The 17711-nt window shown below is 28.4% G+C and overlaps 1 protein-coding gene and 1 long non-coding RNA gene across 13 annotated transcripts in view; one reads left to right on the top strand and one right to left on the bottom strand.

Annotated features, from left to right (window-relative positions):
- The window catches only part of LOC149881388 (uncharacterized), a 2419-nt gene extending 916 nt beyond the window's left edge, over window positions 1–1503 (bottom strand). Inside the window, exons 1-2 of the long non-coding RNA XR_016445678.1 lie at window positions 654–1503; window positions 486–563 (exon numbers count right to left, since the gene is read on the bottom strand). This is a non-coding gene — a long non-coding RNA (uncharacterized LOC149881388). The remainder of the gene's footprint in view (window positions 1–485; window positions 564–653) is intronic.
- LOC149881387 (uncharacterized) lies at window positions 1076–10561 on the top strand. 12 transcript variants are annotated; one of them, XM_090068952.1, is made up of 5 exons: window positions 5090–5295; window positions 7049–7609; window positions 9332–9434; window positions 9628–9698; window positions 10272–10561. In XM_090068952.1, exons 3-5 carry the CDS (start codon window positions 9404–9406, stop codon window positions 10452–10454), a joined length of 285 nt encoding a protein of 94 aa, XP_089925078.1. In that variant the 5' UTR covers window positions 5090–5295; window positions 7049–7609; window positions 9332–9403; the 3' UTR covers window positions 10455–10561. The 12 variants fall into 12 exon arrangements, 9 of the variants coding, with proteins under 9 accessions (XP_089925078.1, XP_089925070.1, XP_089925071.1 ...); XM_090068944.1 differs by lacking the exon at window positions 7049–7609 and adding an exon at window positions 5414–5723 and having other exon boundaries at window positions 9332–9390; XM_090068945.1 differs by having other exon boundaries at window positions 5090–5723; window positions 9332–9390.
- Window positions 10562–17711: the final 7150 nt, after the last annotated feature.

Below are 17711 nucleotides of genomic sequence, written 5' to 3'. Positions count from 1 at the left end.
CGATTATTATTATTATTATTATTATTATTATTTTTTTTTTTTTTTTATTAATATTGTTAATATTATTATTTTTAATGTTTTTATTGTTATTATTATTGTTACTGTTTTTATTATTATTATCATTATTATTATGATTGTTATTGTTATTGTTATTGTTAGTATTGTTGTCATTGTTAGTGTTATAACTATTTTTTCTATTAGTTTTATTTTTATGACTATTTTTCATATTCTTATTAATATTAATAGTCTTATGATTCCTATTATTATTAATTTTCAAATGTTCTTATTATTTTTATTCATAATGTTAATAATATTATTGTTATTATTCTTAACATTCTTCTTTTTATTGTTGTGAATCTCAGAAAAAATTATAGTTTTCATTAACATTATTGTTGTTATTAATAATGTTTTTATTATCATTACCTTGATAATGTTAATATTATTATGGTAATCGGGCTTGTATGTTCGAATGTAAAAAAGGTTACCTAATTACTTTGAACAATCGGGTGAATTCTTTTTGCGGCGCAATGATTTTTGCCGTTTCTTATAATCTTTCTGAGATTCTAGTTATTCATAAAAGACATGTTTATGATATTTTAAAACAATAACAAAACATATATTTATAAAAAAGAAAAAGACAGCAGACGTTTTACCGCGCCCAAGTTGGTAATGTGGGATACAGCAGAAGCTCTGAAGTTTCCCTTTTTCTGAGTAGTATCAGCAAGATATTTTTCGTCTGTTTTCGAAGAGCAATGGCCGATATCTGACAATGCTGTTTCAAAGATGGATTCACACTCCAGCTCGTTTAAAAAGGAATCGTATCGATCTGTTGCGAATGAATCAAGTTCCAGCGGCTTATGTGTGCTATCAGAAGGATGTACTTTGTTTTTAAAAAACTTTGGTTTTCTGAATAAAGTTTTTATTTTGGAGAAATTCATTTTTTTTTCAAATAAATCTTTTTGAAGCTGCTTTGAATGAAATCAGTTAGAAAATTATTTTAAGAGAATCGAGCCTAATTTAATATGCGAAGGTGACGTCAAATTTTGACATTTCTAGCATCAACTTACTTTCATTTAAAAACATCGGAAAGATTTAGACTCGCCTGTAGTTTCTTTTACTTTTGATTTCTCTTGTTTTGCTCTTTCCTTTTCTTCGTCTTTTTTTGCGTTCATTTTGCGTTTTCTTAAAGTTATACTTACCACAAAATAACCTTTTGCGCTCTTAAAACTAACAATATTTGACATAAATATTTAAAAAATATTAAATTCCCTTAGTTTTACAGTTCAAAAAAATTGAACACCGAAATATATTCGTATATTCACAAGACATTTATTTCTTAATATTGTGAAGGCGTTTCCTCTCAACACTCCTATGTGCTAATACCTTTTTATAAACTCTTACAAAGATTATAAAAAATGTTTTTTACAAATCTTGTTGTAAATTGAGAAAACAGATTGATTTGACACATTTCAGTTAATCTTGCTGGATATATATTCCCTGAATGATAATATAAATTAAAAAATGGTGTCATTTACTGTTATTATTACTTGACGTGAAATTGACTTGTCAACAATGTTGAAGACAGCGATATAAATATTTATGGCAATGACGTACAAACGACTTTTCTGTGAAAACCATCGTAGCAAAACATTTACACTTATTCGGTGGAGTTTCCTATTTCATCTTTTTAAAACGTAGTTTTTCATACGGAATTGCTACAGGTTTTTCCCGAGAAACCAAACGGTTATGCCCATTTTTAAATTTTTATCATGATTTCTTTGTTCAATTTTTTTTCTCACATATTGTTTTATCTTGAGCATTAATGTGATTCTTTTTCAAGCTTCACGTTTAAGCATAAGTAAATATAAGAATTGTCGTCTTTTAATTTGATAGCTTTTTGAAAATAAATTACTCAATTAGTAACGCAGTTTTGAAGAATATCGTTTAATTGAGATTTACGATGATTGATTTAACAGGGAAAACTTTTTTACTAAATATAAACTAATTAATCTGTATATGCTTTGTGATTTTTTAATACTTGACAGCTTTAAATTTACTTTTGTTGTTGAATTACCGCATGAACTCTTTTACACAAACAAAACGAACCAATTGTTAGGCTAGCCTTCATTCACAAAAGAAGTTTTGTTTTGAACAAAAGAGAAATTGAAGTAGTTTATTTTGAGAAACGGAAGAAGCAAAGAATTATTCAGAAGTCAAAAGAAATATTGATTAAAGTAAACGGAAGTTTTGGCCTCAAACAAGTAGAACGTATATTGAGATGTATTATACAGTGTCTCAAAAAATTATCCGACCAAACAAGTTTTTCCCAAAAAAATGTTTTTGCTCTAAATTATACTAAAAACAATGAATAGCGGTACTTACTTCGTCTGTCATTTTAATTCTATTGGGAATAGTATGTTATTTAGCGTTCATATTTTTTGACTCCTGCTTCAGTTGGTTTATTATTTGTCCTAAAAGAAACTTAGTATTGAATAGGCTTGTAAAAAAATTATCCGACCAAGCGACATTTAGGTAAGTTTAATTAATTTTATGTAAAATTTGTTGAAACATTTTAGCAAATTTTTATACAATTAATAAAATTGCATAACAAAAAACAGTTTATTTGTAGTAAAAAAAAAGTTTTGTATAAAAAAAAGGCTTCATGTTTTTTTAAGTAAAATGGTTGGAGGTAAACGTCACTGGACTGTTTCTCAGAGAAATTTAGCTGTCGATCTAGCCGATCAGGGTAAAACCTATCGTCAGGTGCAGCAAGAGATTGGAATTCCTCATAATACAGTATCCGACATAATGAAGAAGTATAATTTGATCGGAACAACAGCCACAAAAGAAGGGCAGGGTCGCAAAAAAAAAGACTTCTAAGAGTTTTGATAGAAACTTAATTATACAAGTCAAGAAAAATCGCTTCATTTCTGCTCGAAAACTGACTGAGCAAGCTGAAGAGAGTTATGGAACCAAATTATCCGCATCAGACAATCAGAAATCGTATCCGAGACCAAGGATTTCAAGGACGACTTGTGCGTAATAAATCATATTTGAGTAAGAACAAACCATATTTGATATAAGAAACACATGAAAAGAAGATTGGAGTTTGCTAAGTTCAAAAACATGCCGTTAAGTTTCTGGAAAAAGATCCTGTGGAGCGACGAATCGAAATTTAACTTAAAGTCATCTGATGGAGCCCAAAATGTTTCGAGAAAAGCCGCAGAAGACTACAAATCAAGCTGCGTGAGAGAAACTGTCAAGTATGGTGGCAGTAACGTGATGGTATGGGGTTGAATGACTAGGAAGCGTGTCGGAAAACTCCAATTTGTTGATACTATAATGGATCAGGTGCAATACAGAAATATATTAAAGCAAAATTTGAAGTCATCTGATCGAAAACTTCGGCTGGGATCTGACAATTTTCTGAGTACTGAACATAATTTGCATAATTTAGTTAAAAAACAGCAAATTTTTGTCTTAATTTTACTTAGGAAAAAAAAAAGCGTTTCTCATCATACCTTAACCCAAGGTTCTAGAATAACTTTAGCAGATAATAGAACTAAAATGGCAATTGAAGAAGTCTGGGAAAAGATTCAACCAGAACAAACAAAATCTTTAGTCGAATCAATGCCTAGACGTCTAGAAGCTGTAATCCAAGAGAAGAGAGGCCCAACAAAGTATTAAAATAACTGTTTTCTTATATAATAATTTGCTATGAAACAAATAATGTGTTTGGTCGAATATTTTTTCGACAGTAAAAAAACGACCTAAGTTCCTTTATTTTAAGACTGAAAACATTGTGATTCATATTTTACATTAAAATAAATAAAACTATATAAAAACATGTTCGTCTATTTTTATTAATCTTGAGTTTACCAAAACAGTCTAAATTTACGAAAATACATCACATTTTTAAGGAAAAATATTTAAAAAAATGTTTGGTCGGATAATTTTTTGAGGCACTGTATGTAATAGAATCAACTGAGGACAGAAAACAAAGTCTTTTTTCTTCAACGATTACTTCTTTGCCCAGGCCTAGCGAAGTAGTTCCAAGACCTTGGCCTTTCTCTAACCGAGGAATCGCCACACCCTCAACGTTAGCTCCAACTTCCACATATCTTTCAACGACGTTTTTGTGGTTCAGGAATAATTAGAGACATACCATTAAAATAAATAGTTGCAACCCATATTTATACAATGCGTGTATTTTAAAAAGATAGGGTGCAATTAGGCACACTTTCTGCACTTATATTTTATTTCAATTGAACTTTTGGCACAAGTCATGGAAGATCATAAAGCGATGGAATAGGAACCACTATCAAAAGATGCGCAGGGAATGTCTATAGCGAGCATACAAAAGATACAACAGAATGACAGCTGATTTCTCCTTTCTATTCTTTCAGTCACAACCCTTTTGAATCTCGATGACAACATTTTTTTATTACCCAACCCGTTGAAGTAAAAAATGAAAACCATTTCGCAAAACGTTATGCTTACGAGGTGCAGAGTGGATTCAGTGATCAGATTGCCCAAAGTGGGCACGTACGGCATGCGTAGAAAATGAACTTAACGGTCCACTTTATGAATGTTTATGCTGCAATGATCTTTTAGTGGCACCAAATGAAGACGGTGACTAATCTGTGACCAAATATTACAAAGCTATGATAAAATAAACACTGTTCATTTGTATGTTATTGTTTACACTGTATGCACCTTTCTTACATCAAAGTAAACTAGTAACTATTTTGAGGGCCGATCTGCCCCATCCCATTTCCTTAGCGTATGTCTTTAAAAGAATAAAGCAACAAAAGCCATGAAAAGAGAGTAGCGCGTAAAAAAATAAATCACCGTAAAAATCATTCAGTTTTGTTTGCACGTATTTCATTTTGTTTTTGTTGTTTTTTTGCCACTTCTTCATTTCAAGTTTGGCGTTATTTAACGGGCAAGTTTCGCCAAATCCATTCATGTCGTTGCTGTTAAAAGTAACATTCTTAAGTTAGTAAGGCTTGTTCAATGAAGACAATAAACAAAAATACCGTTAAAACGCTCAAAAACATTAATTAAAAATGTGCTGAATCGTTAAATCAAATTGTACATGAAATACTCATCAAGTGTAGCAAATATAATGAAGAATGGAGCATTAAAACGCCCACTATTAAACGTGTTTTGTTCGTTGTCATGGGTGCAAACGCTTTATGTCGCATGTGAAAGGTTCAAGATGGGTTGTCGTTTTTTAAATTCAAGTGAAATTAGATTAAAGGGATAAGTTAAAATTGGCGAATTTGAGAAATGGTAATGAACGTTTAGTTTTGCTTGCTGTTGCATAGTGTTATCATAAGTTTTGATTAATTAGGCACACTGCTGCGTAATCATTGTTTAGTTTAATCTAGCTACATTATTTGCGTGCTAGCTCTTTATGCATCACAGTTGTTTACCAAAAGGCAAAGCGAATAACGTGTAAAGTTTACATTCTTCTGTAAAAGTTGTTAGTTCAAAGAGAAAACATAAAAGTCGCTAGAGTGTTCGTCTTGACAGCTCATAGCATAACTAATATGCAACATTTGTAACAGCTGTTCAAATTAATGACAAGTTGCTTTGCACGGACAAAAGCAAAGAAGTCCGACACTCTTCCCTTTTGTGATAGTAAAATTTACATAGCCGAGTGTTTCCACTTTCGTTGTTGGTTGCATGTCAAAAGAGTGGCAATTTGTATTATTCAGGTACCTTTAAAGGTTTAATCTAGAATTTTGAGAGCAGTAGGTGTAGAGTAGACCAGTAGGTAGAGAGTAGACCAGTAGGTGGAGAAAATAAGAAAAGTTTGAGTAATGTCTATCATTAAATTATGTCATGTGCGTGTATCACTACTTTGTGCACAGGTTAAGCCGTATGGTATTATGGATAAAGTGATATTTGCAGTCCCAGTGTCAAAACAAAATCCTTGAGTTTGACTCATAGCCAGCTGTTTGAAATCATAATAAGGATTTATGGGGACTAGCAATCAATGGAAACTTGATTTAAACATGCTATAGCTCAATTACATATGAGTTTTCAGTAACAGTCCAACAAACAATTTTTTTCCTAAAAGTTTACATTTTTAGACATGTGATCTTGAAAATGTTATAAAGATAACATAATGTAACAAGTCCATGTAACAATTTGCTTTGTCTAATCTCTGAATGTGCTAAAATAACTTTGTACCAATTTGGTTTCTTGATAACAAAGATGTAATTGAAATATCGCACAATATTGATCTCTCTGAAATGATTTATGTACATTTATTATAATTATTTTTAAATTGCAATATTCAAATGAGTCAACATAACTATGGGATTTAATATAAATTAAATAACAGTAGTTATTGCCTAATATACATAGGAGCTAAAATCAGGTAAGTTGCAGAGATTTGTAAACTAAAGTTTTTCCCATTTTGTCCACCTACTGGCTCTCAGTGCTCTTGTTGGAATAATTTAAAATTAAATTAGCCTACACTTATGCATTCAGAAAGGCATAAGTTGCCATCAATAAGTTAGTTTTTTTTATCCATTATATCGTGCAGCTCTTAGTAGTTAGACCAATGTTTTGAAACCATCTCTAAGACTATTGCGCACCTAAAAGACTGTTACTTACCTTTAAGACTTTTGGGTCTTTTAATTTTATTTTGTATACTCCTATTTTTTCGCAAAGCCTGAGCAGCTCTTTCCTTTTAGAAAATAATTGAGCTTAAAATGCTAAGAATATTAATTTTTTCCATTCCACAAAAGTCTAAAACAAAAAAGTTATTTCTAATTTTAAGTTTGTTTTATAATACGTATGTTTTATTTTGAAAAATGAACATGTTCTTGCTTTTGATTAAGCAGATTTCAAATTTTAAAATCAAATTTTTGTTTTAATGTAAATTTGAAGTGAAATTTTTCATTAATGTAAAGAAAATTTAAAAAGTTGATGTTCAACTTAATCTTTTGAATAGTTAATTTTGTTATACTTAAACTTAATCTTTGTTATAATTATTCTTACTAATAAACAACTTTTTTTACTTTAATTAAAGTGAGCACACATTCTGTTTGTACAAGAGACACATTTTATGGCAATGACATCAAGAACCTCTAAGGAATGTTTTTTTTTTTATGTATAGCTATTTTTGTAAAATTTGAGAGTTACAAAAAAATACATCTCTAATTCATAGTTTTGCATTGGTGATATGCAATGCACAGTGTTATATTTGATATTATTTTGCACAAATACAATACTTTGTTTAAATTAGGCTGGTATTTATGGGCAACAATAATATCTTTTATTTTTCTAATGAAAATCTGTATATCAGTGATTTTTATGAGTAATAAAATGTGTTGTTATTTGACATGTATCACTAATAACTTTTTAAATGTTGTTTTTAACACTGTTAAAACTTTGGTGTTATGAGTACTAAATGTTTTTAAGAAATGGTGCGCAAGTAAGTTTTTGAAATTGTTGATTATAAACTTATCCTACTTTTAGTTTTAGCCTGTGTTTAGTTAAACTCCTTTAAGTTAGCTACATCAAGTTCAGGGTATTCATCTTGCATCAAATAACTTAACATCAACTCATGCTTGCCCACTTTTTTGTTAAGGTACTTGTTGCAAGACTATTATGTTCAAATGTACTTATGCTCAAATAATATTTGCTGCATGTTCAGATAAAATTAACTGTACGCTCAAATAAAATTTACTGTATGTTCAAATAAATTTTACTGTATGTTCAGATAAAAATTTCTGTATGCTCAAATAAAATTTACTGTATGTTCAAATAAAATTTACTGTATGCTCAAATAAATTTTACTGCATGTTCAGATAAAATTAACTGTACGCTCAAATAAATATACTGTATGTTCAAATAAATTTTACTGTATGTTCAGATAAAAATTTCTGTATGCTCAAATAAAATTTACTGTATGTTCAAATAAAATTTACTGTATGCTCAAATAAATTTTACTGCATGTTCAGATAAAATTAACTGTATGTTCAAAAGCGATTGGTTTGATTATATCTGTTTATGCTGATAGGTTTGAAGAAGTAATGTAGACATAAGCTGTTTAAAATCAACAGGAGAAAATTTTATTGGTTTGTAAAGAAAGAAGTTACCTAGAAAAATGTTTTTTTGCATAATTATCTGTAAAGTAATGTCTCTAAAAAGGTAATCTAGTTAAAGAAAATGACTTTAAAACTATTAGAATAAAAAAAATTTTGGAATTGTGTATGCACGCATCCTAAATATAAGGATTTTAATTTTCAAACCATGTTAAGTTAAGCAATAAAATTTTTGTTGTTAGGGCCTCCTAGGATAACAACTAACCTTCAGTTAAAGTATAGACTGTTTGGCAACCATAATCAACATCCCACCTCTGCCCATCCAAAACTTAAAACAGATTTAGTGTGAATTAGCTATCAAACATACTCTGGCTTAATTTTGCTTATTAATAAAGCAATATTATGCAAATAGTGAAGTGACAAAAAACGACTTCATCTTCCAGATAGCAAATAATGTTTCATGTCATTTGTTTTTAAGTCATTAGTATTGTTTTTGCTTACATTTTTTTTGGTTTTACATAATTAAACTTAGTTGTTATTCTAATGAATATTTCAATGCCAATTTTGTATAGGGCTGATTGTTGTGAATAAATGAATAACATCAGATATAGCTGAAGATAAAAACATTTCTACTGGGCTGAGTATCATTTTTTCGGCCATTAGCATTAAAGTTAAATTTCTTGTTGAAAGTTTAACACTATTTTATGGTATGTTTTAGTTAAATACATATAAATTGTTGCTTGTAAGTAAAAGGGTATCGTAGAACTATCTGGTTAGTTTAAAGCTAATCAATAAGAAATATTAAGAAGTTGTTTTAAAATTAGAGAGATAAGAGCTCTCACCCTTTCACTTTACTGGATGATGTAATGATGAAGACAAGTTGTTGAATAATTTAGTGACAATGTCAAGTCGTTGGATAATGTAGGAAGTGTTAGTTGTCAATTGAAGTTGAGAGTCAATTTAAAATTAAAATTGGTTTTAGCATTCTTTAAAAGATTAAATATAATTGATGTTAAATATCATTTGGTAGCACTTTTAATTTTTTTTTTTTTTTCATGGTTTAAATATCTAGATTGCAAAGATACATTTGAGGATGTGGTTGTCAAGAGTGCAAAACAAACCAAACAAAAAATGTTTAATTTACATTTTGAAAAAAGCATCTTCTTTTAACACATGGGCTTAAAAGAATTTTGCATTTCGGCCTACTTTCTTAGCAGTTTTTAGTTTTATTTTTCATTTTAGCATTTCATTCAATTTTTTTTTAGAAAAACTGTTTTTAATACTATTCAGATGGAAAGGAGGTCTGGGTATAAAAGAAATTCTGGTAATATATATTGATGACTCAAGTTATTTGTGGTGCTAACCAAAGTATATTCCTTACAACATTTTAACAGTATATCATGTTTGTATAGCCTTTAAAAACCCTCCGCTCATTTCTTTAACTACTGCTGTGAGCAGGGGAGTGGCAGTTTACATAAACTAAGCAGGGGAAATTTGGGACAAGCTTTTGTAAGCCTCAATTGTTATTTTTGTAGTAAGTGTAAAGGCGTTGTTTTTTTAGAAAAGAGTATACTTGCCAAAGACGTTGGAAAGAAGGTTAATGATAAACACAAAAAAGCAATATCTGACTCAGTAAGTAAAGCAAATAATGTATTGTAAAACACAGATATATTTTTTCTTTACTTTGTTGAAATGGTCTTGTTATTGTAACATACATAATACATACATACATACATACATACATCCATACATACATACATACATACATACATACATACATACATACATACATACATACATACATACATACATACATACATACATACATACATACATACATCCATACATACATACATACATACATACATACATACATACATACATACATACATACATACATACATACATACATACATACATACATACATACATACATACATACATACATACATACATACATACATACATACATACATACATACATACATACATACATACATACATACATACATACATACATACATACATACATACATACATACATACATACATACATACATACATACATACATACATACATACATACATACATGTGTTAAAAAAACACTTTATAAGTTAATTGTACCGCTCATAATATCTTTAAGTTTGTAAAAAAATCCCAGTGTTTTTGTAACTCTATTAGCAATTTTAATGTTTTTTATTTAGAATACTCGTTTCAGAAAATCGATGTTTTTTAATAGTAAAATTCATCTTTGGGAAAGCAGAGATATCCCGCTGGTATTTGATTCATTTGCAGTTGACCGACACGATTTATTTTCAAATGAGCTGGATTGTAAATCTAACTTTGAAAGAAAAAAATTTTTCGTTTTAAAAATATTTTTATCTTAAAGTAACTTTCACTTTAAGAAATAACGAGTTTGACTGAAATATTTAAAGGAGAGTTAACTCCTTTAGTTTAATGGTTTACAAAGAACTAAACACCAAAATATATTCACTAAGTCATTGTTTTTTCTGATTTTGCGACGGTGATATTGTTATTACGATTCTTCTCAACACTCCTAAGTACTAATATTTTTTTATAAACTCTTACAAAGTTTATAAAAAACTTTTTTTTACAATGTTTTAGTTTTGGTCACTGAATATATTTTTCATATCTTCTCAATCTAATTTTTTGTAAAATAAACGGGATACTTTCACACAGGATTTTAAATTAGTTATAAAGTTTTATCTACCTAAAAATAATAGTGTTTAAAATTTTGATAATCTTAAACTCTGAAAGATGATGTAAATAAATAAACGCGATCTTTAACTGATTTTAAACTTATTATTACTATTAATATCGTTATTATTTCCTTTTCTATTAATTTTTTTTCTATTCACATTGTTTTTAATATTATTAATAATAAAATTTATGATTGTTTGAAAGTTCAGACAACAGCTAAAAAAACTTGGCTGAAAACCTTAAAACGATCTTTAAACCAAAAGTAATAATTACATCATTATCGCGAAATCTTTAAATTGACATCACTAAAACGTTATTGTAAATTGGCGCTGTTTCTATTCGTTAAAAGCTGCAAACGTCTACGAAACCTTAGGAGCAATGAGCAATGATAATAATAATAATTATAACAGTAATAAAAGAACAATAAGTATAATAAAAATAAAAACAATAACAACAATAAAAGTTTTAAGTAGAAGAATAAGAATGATAAAGATGGAGTTCAGTTATATATATATATATATATATATATATATATATATATATATATATATATATATATATATATATATATATATATACTTATATTTATATATATATTTATACATATATATATATATATATATATATATATATATATATATATATACTTATATATTTACTTATATATATATATATATATATATATATATATATATATATATATATTTACATATATACTTATATATATATATATATTTACTATTATTCAGTGTTTAAGAGTTATAAAAACATTAACACTCTTCTTTTTTGGTACTTAAATATACATTTATAAATATATATTTAGAAAGAAAGAAAAACAGTAGACGTTTTACAGCGCCCATTTCGGTAAAGAGTGAATCAGCAGAAGCTCTGAAGTTTCCCGCTTTCTCACTTGTATCGGCGGTGTATATTGCGCCTGATTTCGAAGAGCATTTCTTGTTTTCTGACAACGCTTTTTCAAGGATGGGCTCACTATCCAGTTTATTTAAAAATGAATCTCGTTGGTTTAAGGCGAATGGTTCAAGTTTCCGTGGCGTATCTACGCTTTCCGAAGGATGTTCTTTATTTAATAAGAATTTTTGGTTTTATTAAAGGAGTCTTGTAAAATTAATGGCCTTGAATCTTAAGTTTCTTGAAAAGGCTTAAAGAGGCTCGATACTCTTGTGTCTAGTTTTTTACTTGTTTTAGTTATTTACTTGTTTATATGTTTGTTAAAATGATTTATGCTGTGTTTATACTTTATTTTTGTCACTTTTTAATAATTTATCAGTTAATTTTCTTTTTAAAGATATTAGAAAAGAACAGAGTATTGGCTGTATAACAGGCGCGGATCTATGGGGTGACCATTGTGTCAATGACATATAGTTTAAATTTAACGGCAGCCACGTTAGTTCTTCGGTTTTTTCGCTTAAGGAACATTGCTAAAAGTTTAATTTTTTCTGCCGTAATTTACGAGTTTCGGCTATAGAGATTCCTGACATGGCCACAGCGGTCCTTATTATGCGTTACTAACGCTTTATTCAATCAATTAATGCTGTGAAAAATAGTTAAAATATCGATCTTTTATCGAACGTTAAACCGTGAATTTGGCCACACAGTTGCAAATTCCTGTATCCGCGCTTGAATTTAATACATTAGACCAATGTTTTGATTCTAGTACACAAGCAACTACTTCTTCGGTTATATATGGATTCATATTTTATTATATTTAAAAAATCAAATGACAAAAACCAAGGTGTCTTTGCTTCTGAAAAAGAAATTGAGAAAAATTCAAGATAATCTCACGGTAGCGAATAATAACCTGTTTTTGTTAGCTCCAATTTAACAGCATATTTTTTAAAATCGGACACGTTAAAACCAACTATGTGGCCAAGTTTTATTTTCACGGTTGAAATTTTGATAAAAGATCATTATTTTAATACTTTTTCACAGCATTTATTGATTGAATAAAATTTCGGTAACGTATAATAAGAACTGTTGTGGCCATGGCAGGAATCTCTATAGCCAAAATCCGTAAAAAACGGATTAATAACGAACTACACTACCACAGCAAACAGTTCAGGAGTCTGGAGTCATAGCATGCCATGACATGAGCAATCAGCTGACAGGTGACAGCACACAGGCAGAATTTCGTTGACAAGTGCCATTTTGCAGCGGACAAAACAAGTGCAACTTTTTTGATTTGTTTCATTTTCTTAAGTCTGCTCCGTGTCAACGTCACGGAACTTTTTTAATAATTAAAGGAAGTATCCACAAGTTTCCAGAAGAAGCATCTGGAAGCATCCAGTAGCATCCAGAAATATCCAGAAACATTCAGAAGCATCCAGACGCATCCAGAAGCTTCCAGAAGCATGGAAATGAAGCATCTAGAATTCTCCAGAACAGGTTCACACAGGTTCATTTTACTATATAAGAGACATGTAAATCAACATGTAACTCAGTCAGTATATGGAAGTCAATCAGTCAGTATTATCAAGACAGTTTATCGAAGCGAGTTTTATTAAAGTGTTTTATCGAAGAACATCAATACAACAAGTGAAATACAACAAGTGTTTCATTACATCAATACAGTCCACATCCAACCAAGACGTTGTGTTCCACAGAGCATTATTGTATCATCACAAGGTAAATGTAACACGGTAAGCCTTGAGAAGCGCGATTATTTCTTTTTATTATTTTTATGGCTTCAAGTGCAAAAATGACTCCCGACAGCCCAATTACAAAATTCTATAAAACTCATAAACTGGAAGACTGCAGCAATATAGTAGATGAAGTAGGTCACTAAACATGGAACTATTGTGCTCCAGGCAGCTAACAAACTAGTCGGTATTTTGTATTATATAATATTTCAAGTTATGCTTGTACTAAAGCAGAAAGTAAATGATCTCTATTTCTATATCGCCATCCGCGTTATTTCTTAAACTATTAAGAATGTCTTGCTGTAGAAAGTTAAGCTTAAAACTTGGTTTTATTGCTGCTATCTTTAATAAGTAAAAGGAAGTTAATGTGACTGGTTAGGCGAGACCAACATTTTTCGACGAGTCCGGACAGACTTTAAGAGAATTAAATTTCTATTGTTTAAAACAAAAAATTATAACAATGTGCAACTGGCATGGTTAACAAAAAAACAATAACGTTACACGTCCATCGTTAATACTTCCATGATTAAAGATATCTTAAACTGGCTATACATTAAGACGTCTCAAACTGGTTATTCTGAAAGAAATCTTGTTAAGATGTCTTACGGACGTGTTAAACTGGTTATTCCGACAGATGTCTTGTTAAGATGTCTTAACGAGGTGTGGAAAAGCCATCTTAAACACGTCATTAACCAGTTGAAAACGTCTAAAAGAGTTGAAGATAAGTTACATATGTCTTAAAGTCGTCTCATGTTAAGTCGGTTTCTACCAAAAATGCTTGTTACAAAAATAAGAAATACCTCAAAAACAGAAAATATATGCAACATTTCTTATTTTATTAATTATATTTAGTATTTTATTATACCCAAACCAAGCGAGGCTCATAATATGTAGTGATAGACTCTTTCAGAGTTGAAATATGGTTACGATTAATAATGTTTATAATAATAATAATAATAACAACAATGATAATAATAGTAACAAAATTAGTAATAATAATAGCAATTATAGTAATATAAATGATAATAATAATGTTAATAGTAATAACTATATTAATAACATAAATAACAATTATAATAACAATAATAAAAAAATAATAATAATAGTAATATTAATCAAAACAATAATACCAATAATAAAAAAAACAAAAAGAACAACAAAAAGAATATGAATAATTTATTCAGAATAATAATCAACAACCTAATCAAAAAAACAAAAAAATCAATGATAATAGTAATAAAAATGATAAAAACAACAACAAAAATAATATTGTTAGTAACAAAAATAATAATAAGAATAACAATAATAATAATATTAATAATAATAAAAATAATAATAACAACAAGAAAAAGAACATTATTAATAACAAAAATAATAATAAGAATAACAACAACAACAATAATAATAATAATAATAATAATAATAATAATAACAATAAAAATAATAATAGTAATAATAATAATAATAATAATAATAATAATAATATTAATAATAATAATAATAATAATATTAATAATAATAATAATAACAATAATAATAATAATAACAATAATAATAATAATAATAATAATTAAATAATAATAATAAAAATAATAACAATAATAATAACAATAATAATAATAATAACAATAATAATAATTATAATAATAATAATAACAATAATAATAAAAATAGTTATTATTATTTTTATTATAATAGGAAGAAGAATAAGAAAAGAAGAAGAAGAAGAATAAAGATAATAAGAATGGCAAGAACAATCAAAATAATAACACTAACAATTATAATAAACAAAATATTAATAATAATAACAGAAACAAAATAACAATAATAATAATAAAAAAAATAGTAAAAACAAAAACAATAGTAACAACAATAATATATATAATAGTAAGAAAAAGAATGATAATTATGGAGATCAATAGATATATATATTATTATTCAGTGTTTTAGATTACTAAAAACATTAGCACTCTTCCTTTTTGGTACTTAAAAATGCATTTTTAACTATATATTTAGAAGGAGAGGAAAGCAGCAGACGTTATACCGCGCCCATATCGGTAAAGAGTGAATCAGCAGAAGCTCTAAGTTTCCCTTTTTCTCAGTTGTATCGGCGGTGTATATTGCGCCTTTTTTCGAAGAGCATTCCTTGTTTTCTGACAACGCTTTTTCAAAGATGGACTCACTATCCAGCTCATTTAAAAGTGAATTGTGTTGGTTTAAGGCGAACGGTTCAAGTTCCCGTGGCATACCTACGCTTTCCGAAGGATGTTTTTTTTTTTTATAAGAAACTTTGGTTTTCTTAAAGTACTTTTTTAAAATTAAAATTTCAAATATTATAAATCAGTTCATTAAAACACTAAGATGTTTTTAATATTTTGAAGATTTAATGAGCGGTAAGTTTAACTTTAACAGTAGTGTTATTGCAATACCAGCTTTAAATAATACCAGTCCTTGGACTAAGTGATGATCGGAATGCATTTGCTATGATTAAAAGCCTGGGATGTTTAGTTTCTTGACAAGGGTTAAAGCGGCTCGGTAATCTAGTGTCTAGTTATTTACTAGCTCATGAACATGGAATTATAAACAAGATTGGGTAAAATTCAAATAAAATTAAAAGGAAATTTTATGTAATATACCCAAGTACCCATTGAAATCATCAGGGATTTACGAATTGATTTTTTTCTTTTATCCGAAAACAAAATAATCTGTTATAAAAATTTGCTTATTGTAATTTTGAAAAAAAGTATTGTGATTACTTATCTTGGTTCAATTGCGCCCTGTTTTTACAATTTTTATTATTTTTCTTACTGTTCTTTTATTACTGTTTTTGTGATTACTTACCTTGGTTCAATCGCGTTCTATTTTTACTTTTTATATTATTATTATCATTGTTATTTTATCAATGTTATTACTATTAATAATATCTTTACGATGATTGATATTATTTTTTTGTATGTTCTTGCTATTCTCATTATCTTTAATCTTATTCTTCTTTACATTCATATTCTTATTTAGTCACCTGGTAACTTTTTGTTACTAATTTCAACTTGAGGAACTCAACGATTCTTCTCGACCCTAGAAAGATACAAAACTATTGTCCGTAAATTTCTGAGTAAAGAGCAGAAAAAACCCGTTTTTGTTTATGGGAGGGGGGGGGGGGGAAGATGGAGGTATTCCTACACTCCGTACTGAAAATCTAGTTACAAATAAAGAATCTTGGGAAAAGTCACTGTGAATGTTTATGAGAAATATTTAACCCATAAGTACTTACATGGGCGCCGGCAGGATTTGTTAAAAGAAAGGGTGGGGGGGGGGGTGTTGGCAAAATAAAATTCAACAGTGACATTTCAAAAACTACATAAACGCATCAATTAATGAAGTCATTTTATTAGACCAGTGACAAAAAAAAATTAAAGAAAATGTAAAAAAAAACAACATAAGAATTAAATCATTGTTATTCAGTAAATAGAAATTGTAGTTGTCTGCGTTCACTGCCAAACTTATTTACAACTTGTTCCATAAATTCAGATTTTCTGGAGCGTATTTTTTCACGATGCACGCTCAGCATGTAAAGCCCAGACAAACGCTCATAATGCCAATGCTAAATTATTCTTAACAATGCTAATTATATAATAATATAATGATTAGTTAAAAAACGTTAAATGATTTATTAAATACAAATTAAACATATTCCAAAAGACAAAACAAAAATTAAAATACAGCAGTTTAATGCAAATTAATCAATTTAAATATATACAATCATAGCAGCCGAGAGAAATTTTGGGTCCTGGGGAAGTTTTCTTAAGGGGCCCTCATTTATGATCAATTACATACCCAGGACCAAAAGAAGCGTGCTCTGGTCATTGAAAATTAAAAATAAAAGTTATTTAAATCTTTTAAAAGACAAAACTATTTAAATCTTTTAAAAATTATTTTAAAAAATTATTTGTACACACACGGGGCCATTTTCCTTTTTTTTTTCTACTCTCCTTTTTGGTTTCTATACTTCTCCTTTATCTATTATTTTTTTCTATTTATTCCTTTTTTATTTTTCTATGATGTATTTCTACCATTTTTTATTAAACTTTCATTCAAACATCTTTTTTTTAAAATATGCCTTTATAAAAAAGCTTCCGCCATCGTGGAAGTTATTGCATTTGATAGTAATATTTCATTTAAACTGTGGTCATTTACATTACGGTGAGTAAACTATAAATGAGTTAAATGGATGAGATATCGAAATAAAATCTTTTAACAGTTCAAAGA

This window comes from Hydra viridissima, unplaced genomic scaffold (assembly GCF_058129835.1).
Source record: "Hydra viridissima isolate aposymbiotic clone 2 unplaced genomic scaffold, HvirCarnegie_v1 scaffold_12, whole genome shotgun sequence".
Classification (NCBI taxonomy): Eukaryota; Metazoa; Cnidaria; class Hydrozoa; order Anthoathecata; family Hydridae; genus Hydra; species Hydra viridissima.
The sequence above is the reverse complement of the archived record's forward strand: the minus strand, read 5'-3'. Positions and strand labels throughout refer to the sequence as shown.

Excerpts from the sequence above, each read along its gene's own strand:
- LOC149881387 (XM_090068944.1), top strand. The coding sequence starts at position 5,692 with ATGTCAAAAGAGTGGCAATTTGTATTATTCAG. Across the intron at positions 5,724-9,331 it reads TGGCAATTTGTATTATTCAG|AAAAACTGTTTTTAATACTA; the intron begins GTACCTTTAAAG and ends ATTTTTTTTTAG. Across the intron at positions 9,699-10,271 it reads AAAAAGCAATATCTGACTCA|AATACTCGTTTCAGAAAATC; the intron begins GTAAGTAAAGCA and ends TTTTTTATTTAG.